Raw genomic sequence first — 18393 nt, forward strand, 5'->3', positions numbered from 1 at the left:
GTGCTTATGCCTCAGAGCTGCCCTGAAAGGCACCCAGTGAATGGGTTTCATTCCCAGGGTCTCCCTAGCAACAGCAGAGAACTAGCAATGCTGTGAGTCAGTTTTGTATCTAGTTTTGTGACATTTCCCCCTGTCAGATGTTGCCTATGCTCTCTCTTAAGCCCCATTTTGGTCTTCCATTGTATCATAAACAAGCTCTCTCACCTAAGAGTTTCTTTTTCATGGTTTCTGAATGGTACCTCCTCTTTGTCTGAACCAGCTAACAACTCAGCTTCACAGACTTCTACCCTTAAAGGGGGCCTCCAGCCCTCAGATTCTCTTCCATGCAGCTGTAATAAACCCTCACCTCAATGGTCTGTGCTTACAAAGCACAGATCCGGCTGGGGTGAATCACTGCATCAGAGCCAGAGCGCCATGGTCAGGTGCTTGCCTCTCCCTTCATATGGGCCACTGTTTGTTCAGACCTTGGTTCATGCATCCTCAACCATTCTCAGCCCTTTAGCTGTAAACGCTGTCGGCTGTAGCCGTCAGGCCATTGCGTAGATGCTGGCCCATGGCTTAAGTGCTATGCGCACTCAGAACATCATCCTCCTTCCTGCCTCTAGTCTTCATTCATTCAATGAACAATTCATCCTTGCAGTTCTGCTGCAAGTGTTGCTGGTCCTGAAAAGTTTTTAGTGTGTCCTCCCTGGACCCCTGACACAATTCCATTAGGGCAATTTTAATTTTTACTGGCGTTTATGCTTTATAAGTTCAAATTGTAGCATAGACACTTCACCTTGTATAAGCTTAGACACATTATTTCACTTTCAAGAACCTCACTTGCCACCTCCATGATACTTTCAGCCAAGCACATGTAAATTTAACCCTTTAAGGAGATAGAACTTTTTATAGGCTACAGCTGAAGCTTCTTGCAAGTGCATCCTTCCGGCAAACAGCACTCAAATGCTGTTGTTCTCTTATTCTCTCTCCTAAGAAGTCAGTTTACCTAAGTAGACCGATTTGATTGCAACATTGTAATTAAGCTAGTTGAACTTAAAGGGAGAAAGAGGTGTGGGGGACTTAACTCAGTGGGTAAAGTGGGCAGAGTGCAAGCTGTGACTGCACAAGGATCTGACATGCTCAGTCACGTGTAATACCAAGGTTGGGGGCCGGACACAGGAAGGTCCCCGAATCTTGCTAGTCAGGCAGTTTAGTCGTTCAGTGAGCTCCGGGTTCAGTGAGATACCCTTTTCAAAGAGTAAGGTAGAAGCTCAGTGGTTAAGAGCACTTGTTGATTTTGCAGAGGAGTTGGAATGGGTTCCTGGTATCCACATAGCATCTCACAACTATCTGTAACTCTAGTCCCAGGAGGTACACATACATGTGGAAGCAAAACACTCACACTCACAGAGAGAGAGAGAGAGAGAGAGAGAGAGAGAGAGAGAGAGAGAGAGAGAGAGAGTCAAAAAAAATTAAAAAGGCAAAGAGAAGACCCCAGACATTGGCCTCTTGCCTTCATGTGTGTGCACCCATAGGACCATGCACCCACATGTGCATACACGTGTATACATACAAACCCACAACAGGTGGGTCCTGTCTGTAGTTTTTAGATGCCTTAGGGCCTCCCAAGTTTGTTCCCTTCCTGTGTATCTCTCCATTCTGCTTCACTAGGATTCATCTCATGGAAGGGCTCTGGGTTTGCTGAATTAAATGCTACTAGGAGCTTGGATTTGGGGGAGGAAGGTGTTGGAGAAGGCATAGGAATAGTTGGGGAGGAATGGCCTTGAGAGAAGTAAAAGCAGGGACAGCCCCAAACTAGAGCGGCCACTGCATGCTTTATATGGTGCCACCTCTACAGAGGTGTCACCTCATCCTTTCTTCTGAATCCACAGTACTCAATTTCGAATTCAGATTACCTGAGATGTGTGCCTTCTCACATCAGCCTTGGGTCATCCCAAGCCAAATTCATGTTCTCTGTCCTTCCATCCACGTTACAGAGCTTGTATCAGGCCTTGGTTCTCACTGTTCTCTCTGCTGTTGGTTTCTGCTCTGCTGGGGTTTCATTCTTTTCCAGCTTGTGGGTTCCATTCCTCAGTTTGTCAGCCTGCTCTGATCTGGTTTTCTTTCTTTCTTTTTTTTTTTTTTTTTTTGGTTCTTTTTTTTCGGAGCTGGGGACCGAACCCAGTGCCTTGCGCTTCCTAGGCAAGCGCTCTACCACTGAGCTAAATCCCCAACCCCCTGATCTGGTTTTCTTTCCCTCTCACCTCCAAGGCCTTCCATGTAGCTTCCCTGTAGATCCACTGTCCCATTTATGTCTACTCTCCTAACCTAAGCATCACTGGGATCCAGGAGTGCTCGTATATGCCTATAGTTTAGCACTCAGGATGCTGAGGCAGGAAAATAGGGAATTCCAGGCTAGCCTGAGCTATAAAGTGAAATCCTGCCTTTAAAGGGGGGTGGGACAGCACCAGCCTCAGTTGGTAAAGTACTTGCTACTCAAACAACTTGGGGATGATTCCTAGCACCAATGGGAAAGATAGGTGCTGCTAACTTACACATACACTCACACATACATACAACACACACACACACACACACACACACACACACACACACACACCTACCTTTATAAAAGAAAATAAGACAAAACCCATAAATCCAAATCTCTGATGAATGCCACCACCTGGCTTGGTTCCCAAGAGTAGAGCCATCTTCTGTGCCTAGGAAGCCCGCCCGATGCCTGCCATCAGTTTACCAGACTTTTTATCATTTCCTAAAACCTCTCATCCTGCTGCTGCTCCTGCTCGGGGAGTACCTCACCTGCTGCTGAAGGGAAAATAACCTCCTTAACTAAACTCTGTAAATGCCATCCCAACCTACGGACAGACTTCATTTCTACACATCTCAGCCTGTGAGGTGTTTTCCTTAGCCCAAAGCCAGTCTATGTGTGTGTTTCTGGTGGGTCCTATTGTCTCTTTCCATACAGCCTATAAACAAGTTCCAGCCCTTTCCTATTGAAAACAACCATTAGTGTCAGTTTAGAAGTGAGAGGCAGGCACTGAGTCTAAAAGCTCCCCCAGGTGATTCCTGTATGCATTCAAGGCCAAAATGTATAAACAGAGGCTGGGTATGGTCACACGTGCCTGTAATCCAAGCACTAAAGAGACAGAGGCAGGAAGATCTAGAATTTGAGAGCAGCCTGGGCTGCATAGTGAGATCTTCTCTTGAAATACACACAGGCGAGCATACGTTGGGAGGGTTGGGGGAGCCTGGGGTGGCTCTCTGAGCTGGAGCCATACTTAAGAGTTTCCAACACCTGCCACATCTTTTGCTTTGAGGTCATTACATTGCTTCTGTGTGTCTCACCCTTACTGCTAGAAGGTGTTTTTGAGTGTTCCGTATCATTTCTGAAACTGTTAAGAACAGACAAACCCCCACCTCTGATATAAGGTCCCTATTCCCCAGAGCTTTCATAGGGAGATTCATCTGTGTGCAACTGTGGGCTGTTCACTTATGTGTATTCTGTTCTCCCGGGGTTGGTGCTTTGAAGAATCCATAGTTGTGGAGATGCCATTTGGCAGACTTGGGCTGTATCAGATATTGGAAGATGCCTTCTGTCAGGACCAAGTTAAGAAAAGCCTTCATGTCTGTTCATTCATGGAGTCAGCTAACATTTATTGAGGCCTTGCCACAGTCATCTCTCCATGTGGCCCAGATGAATATGCACATACTTGAAGCTTCCTGTTTGTTTGACTTTAGGACAGTGCCATCATCTTTCCAGGGTGTTTTCACAAGGAACATGTAGACCCAAATCTCTCTGTAGGGCTTTCAGAGCCGTTTGTATATTTGCTCATTGTTTAGGAGAGATTTGTAAAGGAGCACGTGTTAATCACATTCAAACATGTCCTTTGTGTGCCGGCCGGCCTGATTCTTACTTTGTGAATGTTGAGACAGGCTGCAAAGCACTTCACATGGGTTGCTGCCTTTAACCTGCACGGGGGATCCATAAACTAGGGACTGTTGGCTCTCATTTTTAGGAAGCTCCACAATATATGCACAGTCACGCACACGTTAACCAGACCATTTAAGCTCAGAACTTTAGAGTCAGGTGTGGCCTTTTTGAATACACATGAAAGACATCAGGACCTTGATAAATATTGTTTAGCTCAATAAACACTGCTCTCGAGAGAAATATAATGACGTACTGTTCTCCCCACTTGACTCCAGGTCTTAGTGTCTCCTTTCCTTCCATTGTCCTATTTACTTTTACTATCAAATCAACAAGCACGAAGGGTCAACTGAATGACAGATAATGGCCCAATTATACAGTTAACAGATATGACTCAAATATGAACTTTTCCCCTTGAAAGGATCGTGGAGTTGGGAAAGGTGCAGAAAATTGTATGAGAGTTAGCTAGAAGCAGGAGTAGTTTACTTCGTGGAGATATGACTGTATCTTGTGTCGAGCCAAGAGAAAGGCGTGAGAGTCGGAAGCAGCCCCGTGGACGGATATGTTTGTATGTAAATTTGTGAACATTCATCTAACAAGTCTTAATCACACATGCAAAACACCATTCTGAACACTCTACGAGAGCTTTTGGATCCATCGTGGGTGTTCACTGGCGAGAAAGATGCTGACATTTGTTGACTAAAGTTTGGGCTATGGCTTGAGAATGACAGATCAGGGACATTAGGGGCCTAGTGTACGATGATAAAGAAGTTGGGTTTGGAAGTGAATTCTCTGCTGTTTTTTGTCAAGAGTAGGTGCTAACAGGTAATCTAAGGGGTGCTCAAAACTGTACTCTGCTTTTGTCTCTTTCCAATGCCTTGGTACCTACGTCCACCAATTATGAACCTATTATCCCTCCCAGCCACTGCCTCTTCTAAATTCCTCAACTCTCTACATATTTACGTCATACAGTTGTCCAAGCTGTAAATGAATCATTATCGGAAAGACAGATTTCATGTCATCCAGTAGTTTGGATTATCTGGTGCTGGGGGTGGTGGTGGTGTTGAATTGACAATTAACTACTCCCTCCCCCACCCCACCCCCCGAAACGTTGTCTGGCTTTCCCAACCCCAGCTGTTACCTCTTCAGACCCAGCTGTTTCCTCTCACCTGATCTCTCTAGTACCGTGTACCTGGGCAGTAAGTTATGTAAGTGCGCGGAGCAGAGGTTAATGTGGGTTTGCACACTGTAGATGGTCAGTCGATGTCTGACGAATGAGATGAGCCACCTCAAAATTCTTGTTTTTAATCTGCTTCTAGAATAAAAGTCAGACTGCCTCATTTGGTCTCCAAGATCTACCACATTGAACCACGGCTAATTTCACTTGCTACCCCCACCTGCACCCCCTTTCACTACCTTGAAGGCCAGTTTAGACAGTGATTCACAGTTCTTGCCTGGGGCCACTTGTATTCTCCCATCTCCGTTCCAGGAAATCCTCTCAGAGGCTCCTAAAGCTAGGACTCATCCAAGTTTATAGGCTCTGAGAAGCATGGTGGTTGGCCGGCTCCTGCATCCCGCTAAAGCCTCCTGCCACCCCAGTCAGCCCTTAGTAGGCACAGCTGGCCCTCCTCTTGCTGGAAAAGCCTCGAGGGAATGGTTGAACCCTGGAAATGTCCCGTAATCTTAAACCGCGCTTGTCACAAAGCAGACAGCAGATGAGTGGGTCCTCATGCTGGACTGGACAGAGGACCACGAATGGGGCCATGCAGGCTGAACGTCAAGAAGCTGCTGGGTGCGGGCCAAGTCATAGTCATCGGCGGGACAGGCTGAGAGATGCGAAGGAAGGGGTGGAGAGCTGGGGCTGGGTGTGCTTCCTGCCCCGGGATCTGGCGACCCGCCCCTGCTCCCGCCCTTGCGGCCAGGCAAGCGCTGGACGGCCCCTCCTGCCTCGGCCAGTCGCCCAATCAGCAGGCGCCCCCCGCCCGGCCCGCCCTCTCCCCCTCTGGTGACAGAAAGTCGGCCCAGCAGATGAGGAAGTGGCCGACAGGAGGCCCTGGGGACTTCTCTCCGGCCCTGATCCCTTTGAACCCTTCACTGCTGCCCGCCTGGCTCCCACTGGTGAGTGTGTACCTTCCATGGCTCCCCACGTGCCAGCGCCCCCTGCCTGGCTGGCCAGGCTAGCCCTGCCCTGCCCGCCCTGCCCTGCCCTGCCCAAGCTGTGGGCGAGGCGTTTCCTGGGGTGAGTGGGTGGGAGGTCCCAGCTACTGGGGCTGGGCCTGCCCACCACGATCCCTCCCAGGCACCTTGGCCCTCTGACCCCCATTTGCTCACACCTAGTTCTTTTCCAGTATCTCCTGGCCTTCCTCCCTTTGCTCCCTCCTCTCGTTCCCTTTCCTGCTCCTTGCCGGTGCCCTTTTTCCTTCCCATCCATCTTAAGGGAACTGGCCCTGTTCCACCGCGGGACAGGGTGGGGGCACACCCGGGTTTCCCTCAAGTTTAGGGAGAGATCCCTCTCAGAAGTCTGGATTCCCTCCAGTCCTCGGGGTCACTGTGTATCTACCGGTGTTAAGTGGTAGTGAAGGGCGAGAGTATTGGAGGAGGTGGTTGAAGCAGATAAGGAGCTGGCAAGCTCACATGTGTCAGAGAGGAACTGTGTGTGATAGCACATGCCTAAGTGCTAGGCCCCACTCCGACATAGGCCACCAACAAAAGTGTGGCTGAAGGAAGAAATGAGTGCTGCTCACCCAGAGCTCTGTGTGAAGAAAGGGAGGTGTGGGTGAGATGTACCCGTGCCTGGTCAAGTAGCCACAGTTAATGCAGTCCCTGACAGGCATGAAGTTGAGGAGCCTAGCATGTCAGAGTCCAGTAGGGGAGGCAATTTTGGTGGTGTGGTCAGCATGATATGTATGGGCTGTGTGTGGATGTGTGCTAGCTCCTGGTACCGTACGCATATCTCTAAGGTGGTTGAGAGTCGTATGATGAAGGTATGTATTTATTAATGTGTGAGGTAGATGGTAGAACTTGAGCCCCAAGGCAGGAGAGTGATGGAGAGCGAGCACCCAGAGCACTCAGGTTGTTAGGCAATTGCCTGATCCCTCTGGGACAAAGTCCTAGGCTTTCCTGGGTCTAGACTAAGTTACTGTATCCCTGTAAGCTTTCTCTTGACATTCTTTCCAACTTTAAGGAGGAGGGGGCCTAGCCCATGAGGCTCCCTCCCAGAGGAGGGAAAGATTCCTGAGACCTCCCCCACAACCCCCACCAGGTCCTCACATACCACTGGTGTCCTTACCCTCCCTCCCTGGTAGGGAAGGGTGATGCCCATTCTGAAGTAGGACAAACTGAGAATTCATGGCTGGTTTGGGAGAGAATGCTGGGTGTGGATTTTTGGCAATTCTTCTGGCTTTGGCCAGAGGTTCTGGCCAGAAGTTTCTGGAGAACCTACAAACGTAGCTTATCTGGCTGGTCAAAGGTGGTGAGTCTGGGGCCTTACTTGGCTTTCTCAATTCTGGTGGGTCCTGCTTCTCTAGGCATTGACCTGTGGCCTGGACCCACCCTCCACCCCATGCCCAATGTAGCGGGGGCGGGAGTTGGGCGGGGCTGCTGCAAGATCTAGTCAGACAGGTGGAGCCGCCAGGGCAGGAGTCTCAAAGAGCCAGGCTCCTGGAGTGGAAGAGAGAGAGAGGCAGAACTTGCCGGTGAAAAGAGGGGAGGAGAGAGGCTGGAGGTGAAACACTGGAAGAAGGCAGAAGGCTGGAGGTGAGAGCCTGGGAGGCAGGGGGAAGCCTGGGGCACTTGTGTTCACCAGGGGAGAAGTTGAGCCCTAGGTTTGTTCAGGTACTAGAAAGAACGAGAGGTGACCATGGAGGTGGGAGTCCCAGCAGGGAACAGAGGGGAGATGGGAGTCTTGGGACAGGACCAGAGAGACTTTACCTGAGAGAAGGAGACCGTGAGAGGAGTGGCTGAAGGGGAGAATCTCTGGAAAGAAGAGTGTCTCTCAAAGCAGAGTTAAGACTGCTTGCCAGTACAGGTGAGGAAGTTCACTGGGAAGATGAACTGTGTTGTGAGGAGAAAGGAAGGCTCCAGAAGGAGACCTGGAAGGCAGAGTTCTCTCGAAGAAGGAGGAAGGAAGGGAGGGAGGCAGGGGAAGGTGTGGAGAGGAATGGTGGGCGGCTCTCTTCAAGCAGGCTGGATGCTCCATCCAAACTGCCTTTTCTCCCATATACCCCTGCTCACCATGGCCAGGATTCAACTTGGGGCCTTGGGCATGCTAGGAAAATACTTTACCACTGAGTTGGATTCACAACCCTATCCTTTTGTCAGTGAGCCATCAGAGTTGTCTGATTCTGTGTCTTGTCTCTTTGATTACATGTGTGATGGGGTCATGCATGATCCCTGTCTGATGCCCACTCTCCATCCCTCCTTAGAGTCCTTAGCCAGGATGGAGGCTGTTGTGAACTTGTACCAGGAATTGATGAAGTGTGCAGGTAAGCTGCAGTCTATAGCCCGGTTCCCTTCTTCTCTGGGATCCCAGGATCTAGGATTGTGTCCTAAGGAAGAGTCCTAATGAACTATTTGTGACCTGACCTCATGTCTAGACCTGGGAAGGTTCTTAAACCCTGTGACCCTCACTCCTTTGACATCCTATTCACAGATCCCCGGATCCAAAACTATCCTCTGATGGGATCCCCCTTGCTAATAACATCCATCCTTCTGACCTATGTGTACTTCGTCCTATCACTTGGGCCTCGAATCATGGCTAATCGGAAGCCTTTCCAACTTCGAGGCTTCATGATTGTCTACAATTTCTCACTGGTGACACTCTCCCTCTACATTGTCTATGAGGTAGGCTGGAATGCCTAGGCTGTAGTTCCTGTCTGCAGGGTAAGAGGTCAGGTACAGGGCATGGGCCAGAGCATGGCAATTCCCTATTCCAGAGGTTGTTAGTGAAGAGGAAGGGTTGTTGGAGAGGGAATGAGGGGTCTGATCCACTCTTTCTTAGTTCCTCATGTCTGGCTGGCTGAGTACGTATACCTGGCGCTGTGACCCTGTAGACTTTTCCAATAACCCTGAAGCACTTCGGGTAAGTAGAGCCTTAGGTAACCATAATTATGAGCAACCTAGATAAGGGAGTCAGTAAGACCTGTGTGGCTGGCCAGTTAGCAGAGGCTCTTTGGATAGTGTGTAAAGTATTAAGATTGGTCTACCTTCCCAGATGGTTCGAGTGGCCTGGCTCTTCATGCTTTCCAAGGTCATTGAACTCATGGACACAGTGAGTAGTCACAGCTGCCAGAACTTGGGAGGAGTGGAAAGGAAGGCACTGGCACTCAGCCTGTCCTCCATTCTTCTCTCAGGTGATATTTATTCTCCGGAAGAAGGATGGGCAAGTGACCTTCCTCCATGTCTTCCACCACTCGGTGCTTCCCTGGAGCTGGTGGTGGGGGATAAAGATTGCTCCAGGTGAGCAGAAGGCCTGGAGAAGCGGGTGGCCACCGGGAGTAGAGGTTCATCTCCTGACCGTCTTCTTCCCCACCTTAGGAGGAATGGGCTCTTTCCATGCCATGATAAACTCCTCTGTACACGTCGTCATGTACCTCTACTACGGATTGTCTGCCCTGGGCCCTGTGGCTCAGCCCTACCTTTGGTGGAAGAAACACATGACAGCCATTCAGCTGGTGAGGAGCTAAAACCAACCACTATGTCTAACCCTTCTCCCCAACCGATCTCACCTGATCCCAGCCTTCCCCTCAGAGCTTTCGTCTATTTCTACTCCTCCTGAACCGATTTCTGACCCTTGTCTTTTTCTATCCCAGATCCAGTTCGTCCTGGTCTCACTGCACATCAGCCAATACTACTTCATGCCCAGCTGCAACTACCAATATCCTATCATCATCCACCTCATCTGGATGTACGGCACCATCTTCTTCATACTGTTCTCCAACTTCTGGTATCACTCTTACACCAAGGGGAAGCGGCTGCCCCGTGCAGTTCAGCAAAATGGAGCTGCAGCGTCCATGAAGGTCAAGGCCAACTAGCACCAGGGCCTAGATGGTGCCCACCTAAGTGCCTCGGGACTGCAGCTGGGCAGCACCCACAAGTGTCCTCTCCACCTACACCCATGACCAGGACTCTTGTGGTCAGGACTGAATAGGCGGATTGGCTCTCTTCCCCACAGCTGGTCTACAGGGACCACTGTCCCCATTCCTTCTCCCAGCCAGTTCCAGGGATGTGGCCTCATGCTGTCTGCCACCAGAACTGGAGGCTGGAAAGGGCTGGACACTTACTTCCCACTCCCTGCCTTAAAAACTCGGGAGAACACTCAGGGCTGGCCCGCGCCCGGGCCTTGTGGCCTTTCTCCTCACACTGAAGAGGTCAGCAATAATCTGTCACTGTGGACTCAGGCGCCCTTTTCACTCCTCATGGAAGCATGAGCTTCTGGGCCAAAGGTCAGGATGGGCAGGCCACAGGCCTGGCAATGCAGGCTGTGCACTCAACTGTGTCTTAATTAAAGTGACAGGAAACCACTGAGATTGTGTGTGTGTGTGTGTAAGCGAGGTGGGGGACATAGCTTTGGCTCTGGCTTGTTTACAAACAGAAGGGTGGTAGCGTAGGCAGTAATTCCAGCTACTGGGAAGGGTACAAAGCAGGAAGCTCACAAGTTCGAGGTTAGCCTGCTGGACCCTGTCTCTAAAAACAAAGCTCTGCGGGTGGCTAAAAGTTCCCACAAGACTTCTAGCGCTAGTCAGAGTAGGGGCAGCCTATAGGAAGGATGCTGGAACACAAGAAAGGAAGATATGAACTTTATTAGAAAAAAATAAACAACAACAAAATCAAGAAGGGAAAAGAAAGGGTTGTCTTTCACCGGATGCCTTGGTGGATGAGGCTACTTTTAGATGTGCTGGCTTTTTCCCGCTCCCGCCGAAGGGCAGGGTCCAGCTCAAAGCAGCGCCAGAGCCGCAGAGTCTCATCGGCTGCTGCAGATGCCACTGTGGCCCCGTCTGGACTCATGGTGAGACTCAGGACCCGGGCTGTGTGACCTACGGCAAGAGCGGTGCATTTGAGTATACCCACAGCCCTCCTCCAATTCTGTTAGTCACCTAGGAACGAAATGTGAATGCCACTCACCCTTTATAACTGAGTGGGATTACAGTATTTATAAGGTGAGGTTGTGTGCATTGTCTGAACATTCTAAATCACACTTCCTATCAATCTTGCCAAAGCCCCTGGCGAGCCATTAATTAGCCTGTTAATTAGTCTGTTATTTACCTATTCCCAACATTTCACATAAATGGAATCTTCCCACCATCCTCACAAAGTTCCTGGCAAGCCATATTAGCCTGTTTATTCTCAATATTTCATATGAATGGAAACATACACTATGTGGCCTTTCTGTCTGGCTTCCTTTCCCACCTACCTTTGAGCTCTGCCACCTTGGCCATGGTTGGGTACTTCCAAATAACCAGCTGGTTCTGGGCAAAGCCATGGCCTGAGATGAGCTCCTTATAGTGGGGAGACCAGAGGATGGAGCACACCTGTGGAAAGAGTCGTCGTGGGCATGACATTCCTCCACGACACACTCAGAACTGAGTGCTCTCTAGGATTAGAAACCCCATCAGGTCTTAATGGTCACAGTGCTTACTGAAGCCCCAAGACAAGTATCTGTGTAAGACGAATCCACCAGAAGCAATGCCACAGAGGACTGCGCCCTTGTGTAACTCCAACCATCTGGCTTCAGAGAGCCTGTGCCTGCAGTGAAGGCTGAGTGTGAGGGGAGCGAACAGGGAGGGCTGGAGCAGATACAGTAAGGCACATCAGCAGCAAGAGCCGTGGACGTTCCCATGTACTTGGATCTTATGCTGTAGGTTGTGGAGTCATCATAGGTTTAAGGACAGTAATATACCTACCACTCAGACTGTTAAGTATAAAAGACTGGAAGAGAATGTGTGGGAGCCTTGGCACAGGGTGCATGCTGGTAATCTCAGCACTTGGGATGCTAAAGCAGGAGGCTCATTGCAAGTCTGAGGCCAGCCAGGGCGAGACCCTGTCTCTGAATGAATGAATGAGGACTCTGTGCTGAGGAAGGGACAGATGTGAATGATATTCCAAAGTAAAACTGGAATATCTTGAAGAGGATGACAGAGTGGGCAGCTTTCCAGGTTTCTAAGCAGGTTCTGCTATCTGAAACAGTGCAAGAGGATCAACAGTACATTTCAGGAAGGCAAGGGAAGTGACAAGCTTAACTGGGACCTACGGAAGAGGTGATGCTTGAGGACCTAGGTGGAGATAAGCCAAACTAGGAAACGGGAATGCGAAAGAGGGCTGAGTCGGGAATTTAGAAATGATCAGGTATAGTTGGAGTAGAATTGGCTGTTCAGAAATCAGAGGAAGCCTGTGACAGGTTGAACCATAAGTCTATCACCAGTAGCAATCACAACAAAACTACCTGGGAATGCACATCCACAGCACTCAGACAGGCTCCAGAGCAGACGTTCCAAATGCGAATGTGTCGGTCACTGGTACCTCCTCCTGTTGCCAGGATATTGGACTGCCAGGGACACCATGCAACAGCCTAGTTGGAATGGATAAAGGCTGGGTCAGGTCAGCAGACAGACAGTAAAAGCACTGAGCCTTTCTATGCCCTCCATTCCCTTGAAATGACAGAGAAGCCTTGGTATATGTATGTTAAAGAGCTTCTTGCACTATAGCTGGGCAGGGTTCTCACCTATTCTAATCCAACTGTGCTGCCTACCACCCAGCACCTGCTCTGTTACCTGACAGCTAGCCCTGGCTGCTCCTCCATCAGTCTCCTGGAAACCCCTCACGGTGACCACTCTCCTCTTTCTACTCAACACACGCTCACTGGGATCGACCCACCGTAAACTCTGCTCCCCAGCTATAGGCTGACCGGCTCTTTATTAAACCATCAGAGGTGATAATATGCACACAACCAACACCGACAGGAGATGCTTCACGCCAATGCCCATGTTAGAAGCCAACCAGATCTCAGGGGACAGTAATCATCTGAACACACACACAGTGCATCAAACCAACTCCCAACATCTAAGTGTTACAATTAAACCCAACCCCACCTGTCTTCTCTTCTTAGCGGTCCCTAGTTTACAGGGACTAAGTGCTCTCACCTTGACAGCACCTTGATGTTGAGTGAATGTCTGCAGGGGAACCCAGCCACTTTCTCCAGGACCACTAGGCCACACGTTGACAATGTTATCATTGCCACCGCTTGCCAGATGTCGTCCATCTGGGGCCCAGCGCAGCCCACATACTTCCTGGCTATGGCCACTCAGTGTGGCCACATGGTGTTCTGCTACTCGAACATCGTGGTGGTGGATGTGGCCAGATCGTGAACCACTAAAAGAAGAAAAATGAGAGTTAGCTCTGGATGGCAGAAACCAGAATGATTTTGCTATAGACTAGCAAAGACCACTGACCTTGACAGGATATAGCTGTTCCAACTCAGGGAGCTTACTCGAGCAGAGTGGCTGGTCATGTTTCGAAGCCGTTTCTGCTGCTGCACATCCCATAGCTGCAGAGGCGAGACCACAGGGTCACAGCCTGAAGCTGAGCACTAACAGCCTTCCAGCAAGACAAGTTCATCTCTGAGCCCACTGACCACGGAGCCACAATATAGGGCCCAGGCTCACCTGCACCTCAGCATTACTGGTGCCCACAGCCAGGTAGTTGCCCTCTTTGATCCAGGCCACGGATGATATGTAGTCCCCAGGCTGCTCCATTTGCAACAGCTGCAGGATGTCACCGGAACCAGCGTTCCATAAGTACACACTGTTGTCCAGTGCCACAGCTAATACATTTCCAGAGCTCCAATCGACAAGATTCAGGTCTGCCAGAGGAAGAAAAATCAGGAGGCTTTCTGTTGGACTGGTCCAATCCCAGGCCATCTTCAGCATCCACATAAAAAGACAATAGGGCACTCACAGTAGTCATTCCGGATTTCAGGGGCATCAAGAATCCTGTCTGGCAGGGAAGGAATGTATCTGCAAGCCTTCCGACTGGAGCCAGGCGTGGCTTTCTGGCTGTAGAGTACTTTCAATCTGTTCTGGTAGCCTGTGGCAAGAGAGTGGGTCTAGCCTTAAAAACTGATACCCACCCACATGTCTCCCCTTAGGAAGGGCTGACGCCAACCTCCATGAATGTCATTTCTTACCTTCTGGGGCATTCTGAGGTTTTCCACTGAGCCTGAGGATCTTGGCTTCCTCCACATCAAAACCGTTCAGGTTCCGAGCCCAGGCTTTCTGATGCTCCTGAAATACACGGGTGGTGAGGCAGACTGGTATCAACCAGGGGATAGACACACCAGGTCTCATGTCTCAGTGCCCCTGTGGAATCATACCTTCTTGGTGGGCGTACCCCCGTCTTCCGGCTGGTTCTCCTTGCTCAAGAGGAAGCTGGCCACCTCCATTTGGGAAGCACTACGTTGGGGGATATAGCGGTCACCTCCAGGTTTGCTAGGGGTGGTCTGAACCTTAGAATTAGATTTGCCTGGGGCAGGGAGAGAGAAGTCAGCCTGAAGGCAGCATGAAGGTCGACTCTCAGCGATTCCATCCTCCCTCCACCTGCCACCCACTCACCAGGAGTTCGGCCCGGGGTCCGACCGGCGCTGTGTGATCTGTTGGCGGCCCGCATAGGCGAGGGGGCTGGGCCTGTGGCTTCTTTTGCTTTGCGCTGCCAGCGAGCAATCGGTGCATTGGGGATGGGCGCGTCCAGTTGAAGCAGTGAATGCAAATCGCTCTCGAACACGAACTGCGCCATGGCCCGTCTACCGGGGAGGGGGGTGAGAGGCGACCAAACTCAGGACCTCGCAGGACTCCTGGGCTCTGCCTGCCACAGTTCGCACCAGCCCAGCACCTCTTCGTAAACCTCTCCCAAACACAAATCCCTGACTCCTCAGTGCGTCTGTAGAAGTGCCGAATGCGTTCTTTTCTGACCGGCTAAAGGCACGCCGAACAGTTATTCTTAAACTCTCCGCTGCTAGTGTTCATTGGCTCCTTCAAAACCCAACTGTCTTAACCGTCGCCTTTGTCGATTGGTCGCTACACTGAAGAGGGGCGGGTCTTCCGGGAGCAAATCTCACGAGAGTGCGATCGCTAAGCGTTTGGAACGAAATCCCGATCCCACCTCCGGGAGCCTTAGTCCGAGCCCAAATCGGAGCCCGGGGGCGGGACCTGGTAGTCAGTCCTCTGGACCGCTCGTGTTTGGGCTTTTCGCTGGGTTGGACCTGGCAGTTAGAAGATCTTGGAGTCTGTGAAGGTCGCATCAAAACCTGAGTGGGGGTGGTCCTTAGGTTATATACACACACGTAAACTCGACCCGAGCACCCAATTGGTTAGAGACGGTGGGCAGGTAGCGGTCTGAATGGGGAGGGCGCCTGCTGGGAAGGAATTACGTGGGCCTGTGTGGAGTTCAACAAACACAAAGTGAGAGGAATGGGGTGGGGGTCAAAACAATGATCAGAATTCCAGCCTTTCGTTGTGAAGGTTAGGTTAGGCTGTTCTTGGGGACATCCTGTGGCGGACTCTTGTGGGTCTTTGGATCCTTAAGAGTCCTAGAGATTGTCCTTACCTAGGTTGCGCATCACCTGCCAGAGCAACGCCCATTTGGTTTGTTTCAGACAAGGGTCTCAATATGCAGTCCGGGCTGACCTGGAACTGACCTTCTAGAAAAGACTGGATCTCAGAGATGCGGTGGAATTTAAGGCGTGCCACTACACCGGGCCAAGAACCAGGCTATACTGATAGAGACACTAAGGCCCAATGCAAGGAATTTACCCAAGGTCATAAAAAGAGAAAGGTAAGAATCCAGGTCTGGAGAGATTGCTCAGTGGTTAAGAACTTCTTGCTCTTCCACAGGACCAGAATTTGGTAGCACACAACTACCTGCAGCTCCCGGCCCAGGACATCGATGCCCTCTGATGGGCTCCACGGGAACCAGCATACACCTCCTCCCCTATAAAAGTAAAAAAATTTAAAGAAGAAGGGAAGCAAGAGAGATGGCCTAGCTGATACCACTGGATGTTCTTCAGATTATTCAAGGTTCAGTTCCCACCAGCCAATATAGTTCCCAACCATCTATTACTCCAGTCCCAGGGGATCCAGTGACCCCTCTGGCCTCCACCAGCATCAGGTGTGCATGAGGTACACAGACATAGATGTAGGCAGAACACATTTTAAAAAGTTGCCCTTTGATCTCCCCACCCATAGTGTACCTCCGCCTCCAGCAACAATAAAAAACATACAAACAAACAAAAAAAGAATCTAGCATCTAGGTGTGACTGCTGTTTAGTCCAGGGCTTTAGTGACTTGCATGAATATGCTCCAAGGTAAAATAGCATTAATACAAGTAATAATGGGTGCTACTAGTAGAGCATCTGTTAGCCACTGCATTAAAACAGTTTACATTTTTTGGAAACACACTGTTATGTAGTCCAGGCTGACCTTGAATTCCATGTAACTAAGATGACCTTGAACCTCTTTTTTTTTTTTTTTTTGCTTGTTTTTGTTTTTGTTTTTGAGATAAGGTCGTGTGTAGGACTGCCTGCCCTGTGACTCTGTAAACCAGGCCGGTGTCAAACTCAGATGCCTCTGCCTCTGGAATGCTGGGATTAAAGGTGTGTGTCACCACACCTGGCAGGTTTACAGATCTCTAAGGCAGATAACTAAACTGTTAGGTCAGAGAGCCAGGCATGGCGGTGCACACCTTTTGCCCCTCTGATCCCAACACTTGGGAGGCAGTGGCAGATGGTTCTCTGTGAGATCCAGGACAGGCAAGGGCTACGTAATGGACCCTGTTTCGAAAAAACAAACAAAAGGAAAGAAATTGGGTCAGAATGAGGTAAGACCATTGCAGTCACAACAATATGCTGCCCAGGAAGAGGTTGGAAGCCATTCAGTCCTAGCCTACAATCACCTCTGATGATGGATGGCAGCATCTTAACTGTTAGCCAAACTCACCGTTGTCTCTAGCTCTGAAGTACTTGTTTTCCCGTTTCTAATTACCTTGGAAAACTAGAGATTTAATGTTCTGTAGTTCTTTAGTGGCGAGTTCCTGAACCTCAGAAAACAGAAAAGAGTAGTCTAGTGTCAAGCTTCCATGCAAAGCTATGGTGTTTGGCTTTTATCTGCCAGGAACTGTGGGGCCAGTGAAAGTCCCTGTGAAACATGTCGAGTGGTTTTCAACTTCTGGACTCAGAGAGCTTTAAGACAACACAGCTGGGCTGGAGAGATGGCTCAGCCGTGAAAGGCTAGCCTCACAGCCAAAAATATAAGCCAGTGGCAGCTACAGCAGATGTGTGCGTGCCCCAAGCCCCAGCAGTCAGCCAGAGATGTAGGGTTGAGACCTTGCCTCTAAAAGAAGGAGAAAAACGAACCTTACAATTAAGATATGACATAGACAAGGGATCTGGCCACTTGAGAATCAAGTCACTAGATTCTGGGGAGAGGATAAGGAGTGAGCCTATGGGGTTCGTTTCAAAGGGTGTACAGGAAGCACACCAGATGTGGGGTCTGCGAGCTCAGCTGTGAGCCCAGCCTCTGAGCTCCTCTTCTAGAACAGTGTGACTTAGAACTGCCATAGCCAACTACCAAAAAGTGGATGCCCTAGGGGACAGACACCTATTGTCTCACAAGTCTGACACTACAAGTGCTAGACCAAAAATGGTGGCGGGGTGGTTCTTTTGGATGACTCTGAGGGAGAATCTGGTCCGTGCTTCTCGGTCTCCTGGTGGTTTGCTGTGGTGGTTGGATTCTGGCCATCTTCACTTGGCTTTCTCCTTCTGCCATCTATGTCTAAAATCTCCCCTTCCCCCTAAGAGTGCCAACCATTCTGAAAACAAAAAAACACAGTTGAGGTACTTGGGTTTATGATTTCAAAGTCTACATTTTGGAGATGGGGGACACAATTTAACTATATCCTTCCATGGAACCCAAACAGAAACAAAGCTCTCAGGATCCTCTGGTACAAACTCTGTGAATCAACCCTGTCCACCAAAGTAGAGAAGAGTGAATTGGGTCTGTCTGGTGGTAGCAAACAGTTGACATATGGTATATTCATAATTCATCCCTCTGCCATTTAAAAAAAAATCTATTTCAAGAGACTCAAAACTAAGCATTTGAATAATTTATTCCTCTGCCCCTCCTACTGACGGTGAACCTGTGCTCAGTGCTGTCCCTTGATGGTTTTCCAAAATCCCACCCTCACCTTCATAATGTGTCTTCATTACGCTCGTCAGTTTACACAGTTTGTGCCGTCCCTCTCTGCCAAGACCCGAACTAGCAAGGTGGGTATCTTTGGAGCTAGCAGAGACCCCAACACGGTAATGATATTAAGAGTTTGAATGGCTCAGGGAAAGCCACAGCCTGAGTGGTCTGAGTGTATCTCCCACTGCAAAGGCGTGACGTGAACTGTCAAGGAAGTTAGCATGGAGATAAGGC

At 49.8% G+C, this 18393-nt stretch overlaps 2 protein-coding genes and 1 long non-coding RNA gene across 8 annotated transcripts; 2 read left to right on the forward strand and 1 right to left on the reverse strand.

Moving 5' to 3' along the window:
• The first annotated feature begins 5957 nt into the window (after positions 1–5957).
• Elovl1 (ELOVL fatty acid elongase 1) lies at positions 5958–10458 on the forward strand. 4 transcript variants are annotated; one of them, NM_001439213.1, is made up of 8 exons: positions 5958–6049; positions 8356–8415; positions 8583–8773; positions 8931–9011; positions 9144–9200; positions 9283–9388; positions 9467–9603; positions 9742–10458. In NM_001439213.1, the coding sequence occupies exons 2-8, from the start codon at positions 8370–8372 to the stop codon at positions 9961–9963; spliced, it is 840 nt and encodes a 279-aa protein (NP_001426142.1). In that variant the 5' UTR covers positions 5958–6049; positions 8356–8369; the 3' UTR covers positions 9964–10458. The 4 variants fall into 4 exon arrangements, with proteins under 4 accessions (NP_001426142.1, XP_087407108.1, XP_087407106.1 ...); XM_087550982.1 differs by having other exon boundaries at positions 5958–7958; positions 9742–10453; XM_087550980.1 differs by having other exon boundaries at positions 5958–7687; positions 9742–10453.
• Positions 10459–10701: 243 nt separating this feature from the next.
• Positions 10702–14908, reverse strand: Cdc20 (cell division cycle 20). Its single transcript, NM_171993.2, is given in 10 exon segments — positions 10702–10965; positions 11343–11460; positions 12372–12497; positions 13069–13297; positions 13378–13472; positions 13591–13787; positions 13883–14011; positions 14112–14208; positions 14298–14446; positions 14536–14908. Coding segments are annotated over 10 exon segments (1500 nt in total). The 5' UTR covers positions 14717–14908; the 3' UTR covers positions 10702–10786.
• Positions 14909–15095: 187 nt separating this feature from the next.
• On the forward strand, positions 15096–16214 carry LOC103692460 (uncharacterized). 3 transcript variants are annotated; one of them, XR_015620460.1, is made up of 3 exons: positions 15096–15307; positions 15576–15737; positions 15814–16214. It is a non-coding gene; the product is annotated as an uncharacterized LOC103692460 (long non-coding RNA). The 3 variants fall into 3 exon arrangements; XR_015620461.1 differs by having other exon boundaries at positions 15096–15289; XR_015620462.1 differs by having other exon boundaries at positions 15096–15214.
• Positions 16215–18393: the final 2179 nt, after the last annotated feature.

The sequence above is a fragment of the Rattus norvegicus genome, chromosome 5 (assembly GCF_021556685.1).
Source record: "Rattus norvegicus strain SHRSP/BbbUtx chromosome 5, alternate assembly SHRSP_T2T, whole genome shotgun sequence".
Classification (NCBI taxonomy): domain Eukaryota; kingdom Metazoa; phylum Chordata; class Mammalia; order Rodentia; family Muridae; genus Rattus; species Rattus norvegicus.

What these genes read in the sequence shown, in the direction of transcription:
- Elovl1 (NM_001439213.1), top strand. Translation starts at nt 8,370, where the DNA reads ATGGAGGCTGTTGTGAACTTGTACCAGGAATTGATGAAGTGTGCAG. An exon ending in CCCTCTACATTGTCTATGAG is followed by an intron (nt 8,774 to 8,930) that starts GTAGGCTGGAAT and finishes ACTCTTTCTTAG; the next exon opens with TTCCTCATGTCTGGCTGGCT. An exon ending in TCATTGAACTCATGGACACA is followed by an intron (nt 9,201 to 9,282) that starts GTGAGTAGTCAC and finishes TTCTTCTCTCAG; the next exon opens with GTGATATTTATTCTCCGGAA.